This window comes from Ciconia boyciana, chromosome 16 (assembly GCF_034638445.1).
Source record: "Ciconia boyciana chromosome 16, ASM3463844v1, whole genome shotgun sequence".
Lineage (NCBI taxonomy): Eukaryota > Metazoa > Chordata > Aves > Ciconiiformes > Ciconiidae > Ciconia > Ciconia boyciana.
Window position 1 is genome coordinate 6,737,073 of NC_132949.1, and position 18,949 is coordinate 6,756,021.

Genomic DNA, 18,949 nt, shown 5'->3' on the forward strand with positions numbered 1-18,949 from the left:
TCAGATTTTCCTTGCTCATTTCTAGAGTTTTCATTTGAAACCAAACTGTCTAATCTTTCTCAAAAAATTGTTTACTGCTCTTTTATCACCACTTGCTTTCATAAATGCTGTCAGTGCATATGATACCCTCTCTACTTCAGAACCTGCTCATAGCTGTGTATTCACAAAGGTGATAAAATACATTTGATTTTCACTGAAACAAGCTTGAGGGCCCTGTTTATAGGATATCTCATACAGTCATGCAGTATTAATTCCATTTGTGTGCAAGTTAAGCTGTGAATTCCAAACAAAATAATAATCGTTCTGCCTCACTGGGGTGAAGGTTGAATTTTAGAGTATAATCAAGTTCCAGAAAATGGAAACGCCCCATGTCATAAATGAGAGACTGTCTGCATAGTAAATACCATAATTAATTAAAAAATTATTAGTATTAACTAGAATTAATTAATAGCAATCAGAATTAATTCTTCTCTGCTGCATACTCTTAACCTGTAAGTGGAGCACACATGGTTTAAAACTTTCAGTGAGCACACTGCAAAGCTTGAATGGAACTTCCTAAGATGTCATGTTTTTCATGTTAGTGTCTAGCTTCTTGTTGTATGGTGTATCTATACTGTAGGCTGCTAAACCATCCCATAGCTGTCACGTTTGCAAAACTGAGCCCAGGATTAATTTTGCTTAACTTTGGAAAATGGAAGAGATTGATCAGAGAGGAGCTCGTATCTCCCCACTGTTTCATTAGTCAGTTCATGTTCTGACTGCTTCCCTTTCCCTTAGCTAGGGCTATTTCAGAGCTCTGCTGCTACCTCGGAAAGGTGCTTCATCGACTCCCTGTTGTAGCCCTGCAGTGGTGCAACATCCCACGTCTGCCCACCACCAAAGGACTGCTTGCTCATAGTAGCGTGAGCCCTGAAAGTTGAGCTTCTAGTCTGCAGCTCTCCCACTGATCCCTGCAATAGATCTGAAAGTGTGGAACTGGAAAATAAACCCAAAGCCACCAAGCTAAAGCTCTTCCTAAAGCATAATGATAATCCTTTGTAGTGCTTGTGGTTTGAACTATCACTAACAACTGCATCAGTAGCAGAGACCCTGAAGATAGGCTGGTCACAGATCAGAAGGATATCAGGAAACATGAAGAAGCTCCTTAATTAATTTCTAATCCTTTTTCAGCCTTAATCTTCTTTTTCATAGTAAGATCTGGCATTACACATTTTCTGCACACATGCTTTCTAGATGATGTAGATTAAGTCTTAGGTCTCTGATTTGCTAGAAACAGCATGTCAGTAGGTTAGCTATTACTGCAGCCTCGTACTGGAATACCACAGGATTATTCTGTCTGGGCTGATATATTCAGCTAAAATATTCATTAAAAGTATGTGAAGTTGGTCTAGTCACCCAGGATTTTAATCCATGCTTTGTTCTGTGCTGCTTCACAAGGGTTTGTTCAATCTCTTTGCCATAGCTGGTGCTGTTTTATTTATGCATTTATTCCAGAATTAGACTTTGCATATAGCAGTGCTGGGGCAGGGGGCAGGAGGACTTCTGAATACCTTGTGGCTAGGGTAGGGAGCACATTTCAGGAATAAGAACAAAAATACTGGAGGTAGATATTTTGAGTACATATCGGTTATCCAATTACAATCAAAAGGTGGGGTTTTTTCCTTACTAGTTAATGGTACAGTGTCTTCTAATTTATGATGTGAATACGGAAAATAAATGGATAGGCCTCTTCTGCTAACATATCAAACATAGATGCAAGAAAGACAGTCAGCAGTGCATGCTGAATGGTGAAGCCCTATACTCTTAACAAGACAAATATTAATCTTTTCTACTGAACTTTTTAACACCCTCCTCCACAGATATCCTGCAGCAGAATCTGAAGTCTCCCAGAATCTCAAGTCTCCCAGTTCGGGACATTTGAAACATGTATGTTAGAGAATTCTGTCCCTATAAAATTCTGTAGCAAAATAGTTTCAGGATCCTATAGAAGGATCATAATGGGCTTTTTTCAGTGCTTTCTAGAGAAGCTTCTAGATTTCCCTACAGTTAAAGAGGAATTTTCCATAAAGATAGCGAGTTTTTTTAATAAGGAGTTAGTCAAATTTACAGCTATCTGGACAACTATCACCTGATCTTGTTTCTGCTGATTCCAATAGGAGAATATCAGGCTGTAACTACAGTAGAGATACAGAATGGTATGTTCATCCTTTCAAACTCAGAAATGAAGGTAGGTCAGCGCTGACAATGTGTTTTGAATTGTTCTTGTGTCATATGCTCTTACAGCACTACCAGATCCACATTCAGATAAGAATTTATAATCTGTCCCACATCCTTGATCAGGAGAAAAATGTGTTCACTAGCTTGGATGAAGCACTGCACTATGGAAATGAAAGGCTAAACATTTACTGAGCATTTTTAGTTGGGTAGAACACACACATTCCTGTGCTACATGCTTTTGTCAGGATTTAGGCATCTTTCACATAGCAAATTACAGAAAGCATTCAGAAGTTCTTCTGCAAACCTCACAAAGGATAGAGACACAGAACAGATGATGGTTTTACCCAGAAAAGCAGAAGACCCTAGGGACCTTCTCACGTGTATTTAACTTGCTGCAGAGGTACATAGGAACAGGTACTAGCAGACTTATAACTGTGCTGACTACCCATATATATAGGACAGTAAAAAAGAGACCAAACTAACCAAATCACTGAAAGATGAAGGGAAAAAAAATCACTTTACACAACTACAGATGAAAACATTAGGATTAACATTTTCCTAATAGCCTAAGGGCCATATTTAGGAGTTTCCTAGGATTATTAAAAACAGCCCTCTCCATTGAAATGTTATGGCTTATAGAATTCTGTTTACTCAGCACTTCTGAGAATGAGGTCATGTCTGCTAAGGTGCCTAGATGTGGAAAAAGTTGACCTAGATCAGTATTTCTCAGACTTTCAGCATGTGTGGACCACTTCTGGTTCATCAGTCTTCATGTGTTGGCAGGTCCTACAACAAACTCCTCTGTCTTGAAGGGATTCAGCTGCTGCCAGCTAGTGAAGGTAGTTGGCAGTCCCACATCCAGGGGGAATTCAGTTACTGACATTTGTCACTTTGTGCCTCCTCATTTCAGTGTGATGGCATCAGGGCCCAGAGTTTGAGGAACACTGGCCTAGAGTGTAGAATTTTTATTTTAGAAGCTGTTGGTTTGGTTTTGTTTTGCCTTTGTGTGACAGGACATACAAGGAATGAAAGGCGGGGATTTAGGAGTATTAAATCTCTTTTTTTAATATATAAATGAAAAAGACAACAAGCAACAGTATTTAAACCAGAAACCTGAAATCCCCTAAAGGTGATTTGGCCATAACATTTTTATTCAGGTTTTTACTCAATACCTATTACTATGGTGTCAATTGTCAGCTTGTATATATCACATTTTGTTCAGTAATTCCTTGGTGATTCTGTTATGCTTTATCCTCTATAAATTTATGTTGCAAGTCTTTTTTTTGTGCTGGGAAAGCATAAGCTGGTAGAAAAAAAGAACAAAAAAGAATGCTTTTGTAAAAGAGCTGGCATGATACCCTGAATACATATCCCTGACAAGACATGCAAATAGGCACCTATGTATTTGGATAATTGTGTATATGCTTTAAGTCCCAGAATGGATTTGTATATATACAAAACCACAGTTTTAATACACCAGCTACACTCACTCTTGAGGTGGAAGTTAGAATATCAAAAATATTTTTCTATTTCGAACTGAAACATTTTAGGATGTTTGCCCCTACGTGCATTTTGTCACAGTTTAATATGTGCAAGAATTTTGTATTGTTTACACTTTATTTGCTTGCTTTAGTAACAGATAGGTTATCATCATCTAAACCTTCTGCCCTTTTAACCAAAGAATAGTCTAAATAGTCATTCAGCTATGTAAGCCTTTTTCAGTAGGTAGTCTGAGCAGATGGTATTTGAATACACCATGATGCTCCTCAACATGTGCAAAGCTTTCATATGTTCAGACAAAAGTAAAATAAATTCCAACAGTGATGAAAAATATTTTCGCAATTACAGGCAACTTTTAAAACGTTACATGTTGACCTAGACACTGGGTTTCCATCACCTTTCCTCTCTGAGTAATGTGATTAGCCATAATGTTATCTTGAAGCATTGCGTGTACCATCTCTCTCTAGCAAAATGATCCAGACCAGAGTTAAGAATGTGTCTGCCTGTTAAATGGTGAAGGTGCTTAATTTATTCTTCTATACGTGAAGAAATCAGCTGTTGGAAACCCTTTGCAATTATGAAAAACAGCATTCTTCTTCCCTCACCTTGGTGGGTCATCTCCGACTTAGGAAAGAAAGCATTGTCTTTCTCCACCCTTGCTATCTTATGTTACCTTTAGAAACTCCTGCACCTTCACTGCTCGTGCTAACCAAAGCTCCCATTAAACAGCTTCAGCCCTTCACTCAGTGACATGCCCATGCTTAGGGATGGAAGTTGTTGTTAAGGCTGTATGCATAATTCAATTTGGTGACTGAAATCACCTCTGAAAAGAAGAAATCTAACACAGAAACTTTTAGGTAGCCATGCCTGTCTGTTTTTTATATGCAGCAGATCTGGCCCAGTGTCCTTATTGCAAATGAATGTCAACAATAGAAGGATAATGGATTAGAGTTCTAGCAAAAACTTCCCTTATAAATTCAGCCATTTGCCAAGGTAGTTGATGCCCTACTTTCAAGACTGTCATAGCAAGCAATACTGAACAGTCTGTGCTTATTAAAAATGGAGTACTAAAATCAATATAGCAATATCTTGTTGGAGAAAATTCAATTTATCAACAGGTTTGTCATTTTAAAGATGATTAAAGGACTTGTTTATTAGGCATCATCTAGACTTTAGAAAAAGTTGATATAAAATAATAAGACATAAGCCACAACAGACTTACAAATCTTTCAATTACATCAGGGAGTGGATATTTTTCTGTAAATGAAGGCCTGGAAGCATTTCCTATCTTTACTTTAGACTGTATCAGTCACCAATTACATAATAAAAACTGGTACTGCTCACAGATTTCAGTAGCTCAGGGGCAGACCCATTGTTCAGAATCTGCATTTAAAATTGTTAAAAATACCAAGTGTGCTGAAATTTACATTAACATCTTGTAAGAAATACTTATTCTGATCTGCAAGAGTTAATTTTTGAAAGCTCCAGTTCAGCTTCCAGTTCAACTTCCAGTTCAACACCTAAGTCCTATCTAGTTAGTAAGAACATAGGCACATTTAAAGTATTTTCCTCTACTGCAGGTGAGAACAGCAAATCTGAGTATGAGAATGAACTCTAAAACTTGTCTTCATGGAGGATAAAGAGAGCAAGGCTGTCCTTACATTGTAAATAAGATGTTCTGTACCTTTCAACTTCTCAGCTATAATTCATCACAAATAGGAATGTGAACACACAAGTGCGTGTGCGAACACCCAGAGTTGGGGAAGATACCACTTCAGAGGCATCTGGGAGCATTCAGCCTCTGTTCTGCATGCTACAGAGAAGGAAGAAGGTATAAAAAAGAGGATGAAAAGCAATTGCTAGTAAATGGAATGCTCATCCATAACTGAGTATGAACTACTATTTTAAAAGATTCTTCCTGAGAAGATAATAAGGATGAACTTATAAATGTTATTGTTTCAACAGCTTAAACATCCTTGAAACTCTTTAGAACATATATGATAAAACACTCCTTAAAAAGGAACTTGCCTTTTGTGTCTGGAAAGCTAAGATCCTATCTAGTCTAAATTGTATCCCTATTGGAAAATCATTTAGTCATATGCCGATTCCTAGCTGACTTTATCCCAGAACCCTTTTCTCTTTTCTTTACGGACTCTTCTGCAAAGCCACATGAGTCTGTATTTTGGTAAGCACAGTGCCCAAGAAAAACAGAGGGAAATTGATGGTAAATTGGCATGATAGAAAAATTGTTTTTCTAATAGCCTTTTTCAGAATAGTTTCTCACCATTTCTTTATGACTTGAGCTAGCAGAAAAGTGGCTTTCACTCTGTATGGAATAAAACATGCTTGGAAATAATGCAAGAGAAAAAATTGCTTCTTGGTATTCTGAGCTTTGTGTCATTTTGATTACTTGTAAAAATACTAATTTATACAACTCCAGTGTACGTGGAGCTGTACAGAAGATTAGAATACCGAACAAAGAAACAGCTCTTCCCCCATAGCCGTGCAATCTAGAAGCACAGCAGGTAATGTGGAATGGGAAAAAAAACAAAACAACAACAGAATAAACACAAAATCTGTTGATGAAGTTTTAGAAGAAGAGTGGTCATGGGTGAAGTCTTAGGAAGCTTTCTGATTGAAAGAGTTTTGTATATACATCCACTGGAGTGACGACGTACACACATGACACCACGTCTAGAAACACCAGAGGAGGCGAGGTCTGCCTCTGTGCTGTCATTTAGCCTGGAGCTCAAGTTCATGCCGTAGTCCACATTTCCCAGTCTTCCATCCAACTAGCACTTGGACTCTCAGACACATTTGAATTAGAGGCATATTGGAACACAGAGAAGATTCTTCTAGTTAAGCTAGAATTGATAATTATTGGCTTTAGGGAGCTCTATTTAAAAAAAATGTGGGTTTGTGGGTTTTTTAAAGTGCATTGGCAGGAAAAAATAAATGAAGAGTTTTGGAATAGAGTGAAATGTCAGGAAAAGCAAAGATAAGTTCAGGATAGGATTTGTTTGTTTGTTTTTCTTTTATTTCTACCTCTACTGCAGTTCCACTGTTTTCTCAACATAAAAAGGTACACAAGTGCTTTTGAGGCAGATAAAATGAGAAAAGTAAAACAGTCTTCTGTAAAACAGGAACAGTAATATTTGTAACTGGAAAGGCTAATTTATTCACCTTCTTTAAAGAACTAGAAAAAGCAAGCCAGGACAAAACAGCTCTCCTCTGCTGCTCAAAAAAAAACAGTGAAATATGCTACTAGGCAGAATAGCTCATAATTTTTGCATGCCGCAAAGGATTTGCTTTGACACATAATGAATTTTATTGAGGTCAAATTTCAAGTTATCTAAATACTAGTTTACCTCCAGAGATACAGGGCTCAGGAAATTATTTTGCAATACCTATGCATTTTTTCCTTGGCAGTGATTTGGGAAGCAGCTTGATATTGTGAAATATACTGCTTTCAAAAACTTGTTACAGTTCTGCTAAAAAAGCTGATAAAACTTTTGTCCCTTTCATGGCTAAAAAGCTGAGCTTTATAGATTCTTCTTTTCATTTCCACTAACTTATAATTTCAGTAAAGCATTAGCATGCTTCTCTAGCTACACCACAACTCAGACACTGCAATTTCCCTTAAACAGGGTTCAGTACATTGTGTCTTCTTGGAACTTCATGGCTAGCGTGGTCAGAGGATTTAAAAAAGCAGCAGCGGTCACTTTGTTATTTTAGAGGGCTTATGAAAACTTAACAGGCATAGAAATTTAGAACTTCCTGACAGCAAAAGAATTAGAGAAATAAAGAACTACAACAAATGGGGTTTTCTGGCTCTTGTAAAATTGTATCATTAACCTTAATAATGGTATGTTTTGATTGCGGTGTAAAACAGATGAACTTTCAATGCACAGCCTTTACCCTGCTCAGTCTTTCAGACAGCGATCTAGCGCTTTGGATGCACAACAGGAAGAAGGTCTTGCCAACTTATTAATCTAGGCCTGTGTGTGAGGACAGACCTTTTTCTTCCTCTATTTACAGAAGTTAGTAAAAAGAAAATATTTTATCTCTGTATATATGTATATAGAGATATATACATATAGAGATGTGTGTGTATGCATATAAAGAGACATAGATGCAGGTAAATAAAGTGGTAAGTGTATTAATAATCTATACAATGCTACAGTGTTATTTGACCACTTAGCTTGAAAGGTACTTCCCAGATTAATTTAGCACAGCCTTTTTGTTAATGCTATATACAAATAGTAAAGCAGAAGATACACCAACAGTTTAAAAAAGAATTTAAATCAATCAACTAGCTATATCTCATCCGTTCAGCAGGGAAATTTCTTTTAAAAGTGGCATTAGGAATGAAAGTACTGAAGAAAATGTACAAGCAAAATAAAGACATTAGAAAGTCTGAATACATTTATTAATATGCAGTTGATCAAATGAGATATTAAACATCTAATGCCTAAAGTCTGTCTTGCTATATGGAAAACATAAGGAAAGTGAAACACTCTAATTTCAATATACGTCCTATAAATTTCCATCTGATCTGGATTCCATTGGAAAACCTCTGGCATTTCAAGCAAAGAGCTCTCTGAAAGAAGAGCTCTGAAATCCAGGCAGCTACCAAAGGTCAGTGCATCTCAGTATCACTCACTAAAAAAGGACTCACTTAGAACCTCAGGATTTAAACATATTCGAATTTCCATTTTAAACCCACATAAAAAATGGAAAGAGTAATTTTTTTATTTATCTGCATTTCTCACATGTTTGTAGGCTTCTGTACCATTTACAACCTTTTGAAAATTTATGTAAGCCTTCAGATTTTAAAAAGGCAGCTTATCCTTAACACAGTTTTTCATGCAGGTTCTTGAAACTAAAATCTCGTTACAGGTTGCTAGACTAAATTAGGGCAATGAGTTCTCCAAGCCCCAGTTATTCTCTCAATTACTTATTGACTTACCCTAATTCTAAACTAAGGTTAACGAACTACAAGGAGCACAGAAATGTAATTTTTCCCTCTTTCATATTATGCTTGTAACTGTGTCACAGCACAGGATGAGACTTGTCATCAGTGGTAAAAAGGTGGCTATAGAAACACAGGGTTGTGAAGTGAGTTGAGAAGGGTTGTGAAGGGTTGAGAACTAGAACTGAGTCTAGTTCTGCAATCATACAGTATTAAGACTAGCTTAGAACGCGCCAAAACATCCTTTTTAAACACTACGGCATGACACAGGCACGCAGCACTTCAAAACGAACTTGAGTTGTCTGTTAATAAACCCAAGTCACTCCAGAATCTACCACAGTAAAGACACATCCGTGTCTGCTGTTGAAGCACTAATAGTATTTATTTAAAAAACCTGAGTGGTCTCAGCATGGAGACTGTGCCCCATTCTACATACGATCACAACGAACTTGGAACTTGACATAATCCCTACACCATTTTACCTGGCTGAAGTTACCTGTGATTATTGTTGCCTTATCTGCTAGGTAACTGCATGCTGCACAGTTCTTGCTGCATGCAAAGTCATCTCTTAAGGTCACATCGCAACATAACTTCTTTTCACACATTCCTCTTCCCTGGCTTCAGTTTGCCTGCAAATATTCAGGCTGTAGGTTTCAAGGTACTACACAGCAGGTGGTGAACATTGAGATCCAGTCTGCTTTCCTACAGCAAAACATTCTTCATTATTTCTTTTTTCACCTCAAACAGCATATAATGGATCCTTCCAAACAGGAAGCTCTCAGCATCAAGGTATGTCCTCCACTTAAAATCCTTACCGGTCCCTCAGGCCTTCAGCCAGCATTGGTGGAAGCAGATCCCTTGTCCAGTAACAGAAGCCAGTTTTTCTGCTTGCCCATTTCAATAATTTGATTTTCATTTTAAAAATCCAGTGAAAGCTCTGGGATGAAATTCACCTACTGCATATGGTTTAAATGTCTTTGGAATATTTTAGATTAAGGAGAGCACAATTTCACTGTACAGCTAGTGTCAACATGCACAGCAATTGTTAATGCTAGACACCATAAATTTGGCTGCATCTGCTTTAGGCTTCATAGTTACTAACAAGCAAAAATCATTGCATTAATGGAGTAGTGGAAATACAATAAAGCACTTTATTATCCCTAAAAGGCAGCATGTGGCATATAGACTCTGTGGGGTATTACCAATGTCCTAGGAGCAGTTTCATTCATTCACATCCTGTGGCATATAATTATCTCAGACTAACCATGACCCTGCGGGTCCTCTATTAAAATTATAATTTTGTTACAGAATGGTGTATACATTATTGAAGCACATTGTTTTGATCACTGAAAATTGACATATTGTGCTCATTAGCCAGTAAGCCTGAATATTTAATTTATGAGGTTTGGTCCAAGTTTTTTACAGATCAGTCACTTAAGGGAAGTAAACAGGCAAAACTGCAGAGCAGTGAATGGGAAAGTTCTTACTGAAAATGGCGCTTTAAAAGGCAAAAAAAAGTGTGTCATGCCATATGCTGATACATGACGCGTTACATTAGACAAGTAAATGGGTTAATTGGACTCATTAACATCATTTCCTTTTTAAAACCTTTCAACTAAGAAGATGAAAAGATTATTTTAATCTTTACACTTCTCTCTTACATTTTACATTTTTCACATGGGCCTTTTTTAATCAAATATTGATGATGATGCCTGTTGTTCTTCAAAGCTCAGCAATTATATTGCAGCTCCCTCCCAGTAAGTGTCACTGTATCAAAACTCCGGTATTTCCTTATCTTTAATTCCCCCACACACACACTTTTTTTTTTTTTAATAAACACAACATAAGATCTATTGGATTCTTGCCAGAAAAGGCACTCTGGATATTTTCCTTATCTGATGGCCTTCAAGCAATCTGCTGAGCCTGCATCCTCCGAACACTCGGTTGTAGACTAGAAACCTGCTTGACTGATGCAACAGACCCCGCAATTCTGTCCCCCAGCTGAAACCACCACTTCAGAAACTAAAGCCATGGATTACAGTCGTGTCACACAAAAAAGATTAGTTTTAATTTTCTTCCCGGCTGTGGAAGACCCCGTGGTATATAGGTGAAAGCTATATGGGATGGGTCAATAGTGCTCTCTGCTGGCAGCAAGGAAAGCTTGCAGGAAACATAGCTGGAATTTGCCTTAAAATTACCTTCAAAAATAAAGCACGAAATACTTTGAATATGTATCTATGTCTAAGGCCCCGAGACATTTATAGGCGAATCTATAGAAGATTATGATTTACAAGGTCAAGAATCATGCTGTTTATTGCAAACATGATTTTGAAAATGATGTTACACTAGCAGCATTTCCACAATTTCTTTACATACTGTTGCATACAATGATAAAGCATAAAGATGAAGGCAGGGAAAAAGTATTATTAAAAATAACTATTCAAATGTACAAATATTCATCAAATACACTTAAATAAAACTGAATGCTCTGTAGAAAACAATTGTTTAAGAACAATTTAAAAATTCTTATGTGTGTGCATGCGTCTAAGTATGTACACACACAGAGAACACTGCAGGACAAGGATAGAGCTCTCAGAAGTTTGGAAAAGCTATAGAACAATTGTCTCCTATTTGATTATATCAATATCCTATCCTCTTTAAGAGAAGACTTTAAAAAACAAGAACTGTTAAATAACTTAGAAGAATAACTCTGTAAAATCATTTTATTTTCCAGCTTGGGTCCCCTCTAACAACAGCTAGAAAATCAAGACAGCAGCTACTACTTCTAAAACTAACTGGATGCCATAAGCACAATATTAAGAAAATAAATGTTCTTGTATAGCCATTGCTTTGAAATAAGGGTATGTAATTCTGCTGCAGAGAACTGATCAGTGTGCCTTAGTAGGTTACATTTGAAATTCTAGTTTGGTACAATGCTTCGTCACTGTCCCTAAAGTCAGATTTCAAATCACAGACCTGCCCTGAAGTCTGTGTATAGTGTGTTTTCAAACCCTGAAGCAGTCTCTGCTTTGCACAAGAGAGATATAAGGTACTTACTACAGTACAATCAAACTAAATCAATGAGGACAGTACTTTATATCACAGAATATGGTCTGGTCAAGATACTATGAACAACAATCAAAAAACATTAAAAGAAAGGAACTTGCTTGAGGGACTCAGAAAAACATGATTCAGTTTATCACTGCACTTAGAAACTCAAGTTCAGGTGACCTGAGCTACAGAGTGAAATTTTGCATAGGATGATCCTGTCTAAGTGTCAGGGAGAAAATAAAACAACCTGGCGTTAATGTTGACTTACCTGTGAGACAAAAGACAATTGCAGATTTCTTTTTTTATTTTTTAAGCACTTGGAGACCCCTAGATGGAAGATGCTAGGAAAAGTTTAATATTAGCGTTCATGTTTTAATGTTTCCATGGAGCACTTGTGCCTCCATGAACCTGCTAGGGAGAGAAGTCGAGCAGAAAACCAATGGCACATTACAGGTTCCTTAGGATCTGTGCTGCACTCACTAGGCCACCCACTGCTGTCGCCACCTGGATACCAAATGGCAGAAACCAAAGGTAATGACAAAATATGGGGCATTAGTAGTTCAGGTGCTGCTAATGGGGGTGGAAAGCTCACCACTCCCTGAGCTTGCAGAGCCGCTTTCCTGTTCCGCTGGAATATAGGACTCAAGGGGAAAGTATGGAAGCCAGGTGGCAGATGATAGAAACTTGATTATTGCAGGATATAAAACTGGGGCACTACAACACCTTCAAAACACTCTTCAATCCTTGGTGATTTGCTTCCCTACACAGTACTAGGCCTTCTTTGGACTATATCTATTTTCATCCTAAAGAAAGGAACATCTAATATTGCAGATAAGATCCAAGGACACCACAGCAGGCAGCCATACAGAATTGATTTTCCTGCTTCCTTACACTCAGTGCTGCTCCACTGGCAGGTAGTGATACAAGTTTTAAAACGTTCTTGGAACTAATCTTCAGGCCACTGTTACTTGAATAAATCCAAAATGCACTCTCGCTGTTTTGTAAAGGCCCCTAGGAAGCAGAGAGCCTGTGCTACCCCTTGAAGAAAGGCAAGAGTGAGCCGCTAACATAGCATGGGATTGAAAGGCAAAGAATCCATCTCAGCTCCTTCTCCTTTCCTCTTACATTTCTAGCCTGGCTTTGCCCTGAAACAGGCTTCTTTTTCTGTCACTTCTGCTCAGGGTTTTGAAGGCTATTTTAACACAGACTGTAATGTAAAGATGTAGGCCACAAAGGAAATTCTGAAAAATATTTAGTTCAGGACTAATTGTGGAAGAAAAGACAAAGTGAACAAGATATACAGTTAACTAGGACACAACAAAAATGCTTCCACAAATGCAGTGTTAAAGAACATCATTAGAAAAAAATGTTTTGGGGTTGTTTGGAGTTTTTTTTCCTAGCAGTCATAAAGGTCTGTAGAGCTTCAAGATAAACATGCATCAAAGAGTTTGTGTTTATTAGGTATGCATTTTTATTGACTTTGCTTGTGTTCCACCTTTCAAAGAGCAGAATTGGGACTTTTTTGTGATCACAGGACCAGCAAGTTATACACAGATACCACAGGAGTATTCAGATCTTACTTACAAACATAGTATAGAATATATTAGCAGCATGTGCCTGTGTGGCTGTCTTGCATCAAGAGAAAGAGAGAGAATAATGCTGCTGGGGAATTAGGCGCACAAAGCTCTGTGAAGCAAGAATTAAAATGAATGAGATTAAATAGAAAATAACTACATCAGGAGTATGTTAATAATTTAATTAAAGTCTACCAAAGTTGAACTATTCCACAATTAAGGTTGAAGCCCATCATCGTGCTCTTTCTACTTGGGGATTTTGCCACCGGTAAAATTATTTGTTTGGAAATGTTTCTTAATGTATGAGGAAATTGGGGGCAACTAAGGACGTGGTATGATCATTCATTTTGACAATGTTGGACTTTGCTGTTTTCTCAGACAGGCTTTTACTGACATTTTAATATATGCTTTCTTTAATATAGTCTCATTTCTAGTGCATAAGATAAATATGAAGATTGATCCTTTTGAAAAACAGGAGGGCAAGATTTCATGCTCTTTTTTCCCCAAGCTTGTTTGCTGTTTCCATCTTTATGTAACTTTCAAGTCAAACAGAAACACAGAACAAAAGGGTTACTTAAAAGCAGAGCAAGAAACAACACGAAGGCCATCACTATGAAGGACTTAGCACCAAAGATTAGTCTAACACATTAAGGAAATAGTTATATAGATCTTAACAGATCTTTTATATTATCCTTTTAAACTACCCTATAACATTTTATCCAATCCACAGAATGGTGCAAAAAAATAAATACTATGCTTTCTGGAGTAGCAGATATTGTTGACTGTACTAGGCAGAGTCAACATCTTTCCCATAAGGCGCCCCTGCCTTCATACTGTTTATCTTGTAGGACAACGCACGAAATATAGACAATACCTCCTTGTTAACTTCTGTGCCTGCAGCCTTTTACAAGACCACATGCAACTTTGCTTTCCACAAAACCAACTCAGTTTGGTCTTCTAAAGCGAGAGTGCACCATCACTTTAAAGGCTCAGTACCATAAAATATGGAAAAACCTTCTTTTATCAGTAGGTTCACATAGCGAATAAGATCAGAGCCTTGTTTTTCTCCAGTAGCAGTTAAAACTGCGCATAGTGAAAAGACAATGCATTGTTTTCTGCTGAAAACAACGGAAGACAACTTTTTTTCTTGCATGGTTTTTTTCATGACACTTTCCTACTGAGTATAATGCATTTGTGGACTTCGAGGTTGCAAACAGAAAGTGATTGCACTTACGTGATACTATGCCCTACAACTGTAAATGGTTATACTTGAAATGTACACTTTTAAAGGTGATAAGATATTGGATTTGTATATAAAACAGACAATATCCTGAACCGCAACGAAGAACTTCACATAGCATTACAGTGGTACTTCCCATAATCGAGCACAGCCTACTATACAATCTTGGCAAGTCAGAAAGTCTCCAGAAATTTAAAAAAAAGGTTCCTAAATATTTCAATCTTTCATTCAGATGTAATCTGAGTAGATGACAAATATAAGACACTTCTATTCTTCCTATAGTAAGCAAATGCCCATAAAAGAAGTGCCCATTAAAAGCTGCTTGTAATGGTGGTATATGCTGACACTCTCAAGAAAAGAAATGGGCATGGGCACGTGAGGTGCAATTTGGTCCTGAATCTAGACTGCTATATGTGGCTACTCTTCCCTTGGACACACACTTACAAGAAAACTAGTGCTTCACTTAAACCTAAGAAGGCAGATAAAAGGGCAAGACCTTGTATTTTTTATATTGAATATCTTGGATTTTGTCCTTCCTGGTGACAAGTCTGTGTGCCCATGCAGGAGATTTTATTAGTCTCACTGCAAGTGTTCGTCCCTCCCTGCAGGTCAGAAATGAGGCATGTCAGATTCTTCGTTGCATTACTGGTATTCTTTATCTGCAGTTACGTAGGGAAATCCTGTGTTAAAACAGTCAATGCAATCTCATTACAAGCACTGCATTTTTATGAGGGGGGAAATGAGAAAGACAAATGTTACTCCTGTTCATGAATTTGCCTCTTATCATTTCCCCTCTCTGCTCTACAGAGGGTTATTTGATTCATATTAGGGGTTATTTGGGTCGCTTTTACCTTGAGAGAGAAAATAATGATAACCTAATTTGAGATTTGTACCAATTTAAGTAAGAAAATTGATTCTGAATATTTTGCATAGTTGCTAAATTTAACTGAGTGTTCAGTGAAGCATGAGTTTCCAAATGTGAATAAGAGGCTTTAAACCATTTTCCCCTATTTGTTTTTAAACTACATTTGTTACTTATGATTAGCAATTTTATGTCATTCATATGCAGTGTACTGAAACGGAATTCAATAAACTGACCTTCTTCCACTTATTAAACTAAACTTGGTATTTAATTATTATGCATGCAAAGTCAAGCAGGAAAACTGAGGAGCATTTATAAATAAGATCGTTGTGTTTTATTTGCAATGAATAGGAATATTTGTGTTTATTACTTTTCATAAGAAATTTATTACTGCTTATTTTGAATTGGAATAAACACAAAAAATAGAACATCTGTATCAAAGTTTTAAAAACCACAAAAATCAAAAGCTGTTTAATCTCATCCATTTAGCTCTATTGCACAGTCTGTTCAGTGTAACTTTTTACAACATACTGTGCACGAAAACAGGTCATTTAAACTCAGTAATTAGTATTACAGATAAAATGACACTGCAGCAATGTTAATTGCTATAGTACTGATGTAGTATAGGATATAATACATAATAGTCATGTCTTTAATTTTAAATGAAGTGCAACAAAGCATATTACTGCTACACTTCCTCTTCTTAAAGTAAATGAATGTTACTCAAATGTACCGTTTGTATCAATGCAGAATGTTTTGAAACAAATCACAATTCTACCTTAACTCAAACTGGCATATGTCACTTTCTAATAGCAGAAATTAAGGAACCTCTTGCTATAGGAACTTTTCCTATGACAGTGGAAATTATGACAGAATTATATTCCATATGAAAAATTTCCACAATCATTTTCTTTTTCATTACAGCAGCTGTAAATCAGTTTGCAAATGAAGCACAACATTCAGTCTTAAAAAGAATAAAAGATAGATGAATTTTTAAAATAAAGATGAATCTTGAAGAGCATTACAGCTATTTGAGGTGTACTAGGAACTAGAGATATATGATCAAATTGTAATTAATTCTGTATTGCTATGGCTAAAAGATCTGGCAATTGTAAACACAAAATATTCGTAACAAAACAAAGAGACGTGCAGAGGAGGACAATGAAAGTTTTTACCTGCAGCTCCAGTAGGAGTAGGGCTCCCTATTTATGAATAATTATATCTCTGCTTTTTGCAGCACCTTTACTTTTGGATAACTTTGTTATAAATATTAAAAGAAGGAAAAAATGAATTAAATTTCAGATTTGTTCAAGTGTACTTAAATAATTTATGTCAGCTGAAATGTTCCCATTTTCAGTGCAGAAATTTTGTAATGAAGCCATTATTCAGACCTTGCATGAAAATATTCTAAAAGCCTACTTATTTAGAAGTATAATAATCCTATTCACTGTGTTAACCATGTGCCCCTGGCTAAAATATGTACATATGGATTTAGCAAAATATTTGAATATACAGTATAAGATTCAAAGCAGAAGTTGAAGTATAACCTCAGGTTGTGTGTTTCATCTCACAACAATAAGATGTATTGCTACATTTAAATGAAGGTGTCTAAAGAGCAAAATCTTGAAGTACATGTAACTAGTTTCTAGGATTTACAAATTATTTTGAAAAAATGTTTTTCCCCCCCCGCATTTTGTTTAGGTCAGTGGGACGATGTATAATACAGGGAGACATGTATCTCTACGATTAGACAAAGAGCATTTGGTCAACATCTCTGGAGGACCGATGACATATAGTCACCGCTTAGAGGAAATCCGGTTACACTTTGGAAGTGAAGACAGCCAGGGATCAGAGCACCTACTCAATGGACAGGCTTTCTCTGGGGAGGTACGTCAACGTATTTGGAGTTACAAATGAACCAGTATGAATTACTGACTTTCCATTTCTGCCTGAAGGTATTTGCAAACTAATTTGTACTCATAAAAATTGTTTCCCTTTATCCATTCTGAAAATCATTTTTGCCCATGCACTGCAAATTGCGTGACTCATATCTAAAAATGAAACTGTTGTATTTATTGTATGCATAGACACCCTATATTCTCATATGCACTACTTACAAAGTAATCAAGTATCTTTTCATGGGTCCTTTATATCCCTAGTAAACGCACATGCAAGATTAACCACAAAGTAATACTGAAAGCACTTCAAGTTCTTATAAAAGTGCTAATTTGCTACTCACCGGTGTGTAACACTTTACAATGAGTATCATTCTGCCTTTGATTCATGTAAAAATAAGGTGATACTTAATTTTAGAGATGGTTCCACAGAAGTCTGTTGGTCTGCTAAAGAAATAAAGTTAACTCCACAAGTAAATCCCGGCAGAATTGGTACTTGGTTTGTATTTTAAATACATGTCTTTAAAGGTCCCAGAAAAGACCATAATTTAGCGATCCTAACAGATGCTGCAGGATAGCCCATTACTCTTGCTGGATAAATATTTTAGTCTTGAATATGGAGTACGTTTGCAAGATGTATAGTAACGTTTGCAGCCTTTCTGGTAGAGAAAGCAGAATCTTTTCATTCTTCTTATGTAGGAGCATTTTTACATAGAGCAGATGCACGGGTTTTGTAGTACCCCATCCTTCGTCAGCCTGTGCCATGTCTGTGAACTATCTAGCCTGCAACTCTACTCCACAAATCTTAACAAATAAAATAATGCTTAAGAATAACTGTATATTACTGTAGGGATTATTTTTAAAGGTACTCAAGGTGTCTTTTTACCATTCTTTCAGAAGACCAAAATGAGTAGTTTTTCATAATAAAGCACTTATTTTCTTGGAGATGAATAATCAAATTACCATCTGTACTATCTATCACAGACCCTGGTGATGAGTCAGTTAATGCATGGCATTTTCTTTGGCACTCTGCAACAGCAGTTATTTAAGAGTAGGAAATTAATTGCAGAGTTGTCAAATGATGGTATTATAATTGATGGTAATCATTTGCTTTGTTTTATAAGCTACATAGATGTATAATATAGCCAGTGGCAGCTTTTGCATGAAATTATTCATGTCTTACACAACTGACTTCTGGTTGCCTTTGTTAAATTCTTTGATAAGTGAACATATGATGTATTGCTCCTTTAAGAGCTGAAAGTTAAGTATGCTGTAGTAAATAAGGTCTTTGCTTTGCTAATCAGATTTACAGAAGAGCAATATGCAAACGAAAGCAGGTTGACTGAACAAGAAAGCAAAAATCTGGTTGAAACATACCATTGCACTTGATATGATGTATCAGCATAATTTCAGATATTTTTACAAGAGATTTTAAGTTATAAATGCATCAGCCATAGACTATAACAAAAGGTAAAAAAGTAGAGCATTGTTTTGCAATACTTAATGTTAATACTTAACTAGGCTCTTCTGGTTTTGAAAGTAGGAGTTTTGAAGTACTATTAACATTTGGCACTATTTGCTGACAGAGACCTCAAGATTTTCTTAATAAAAGCAGAAAACCTAGCTAAGTGGAAACCG

At 36.6% G+C, this 18,949-nt stretch overlaps 1 protein-coding gene across 1 annotated transcript in view; it reads left to right on the forward strand.

The window, feature by feature from the left end:
* Nucleotides 1-18,949, forward strand: part of CA10 (carbonic anhydrase 10) — a 209,802-nt gene that overhangs the window by 146,462 nt on the left and 44,391 nt on the right. Inside the window, exon 5 of the mRNA XM_072881275.1 lies at nucleotides 17,118-17,303. Within this exon, the coding sequence (XP_072737376.1) occupies nucleotides 17,118-17,303 (186 nt within the window). The remainder of the gene's footprint in view (nucleotides 1-17,117; nucleotides 17,304-18,949) is intronic.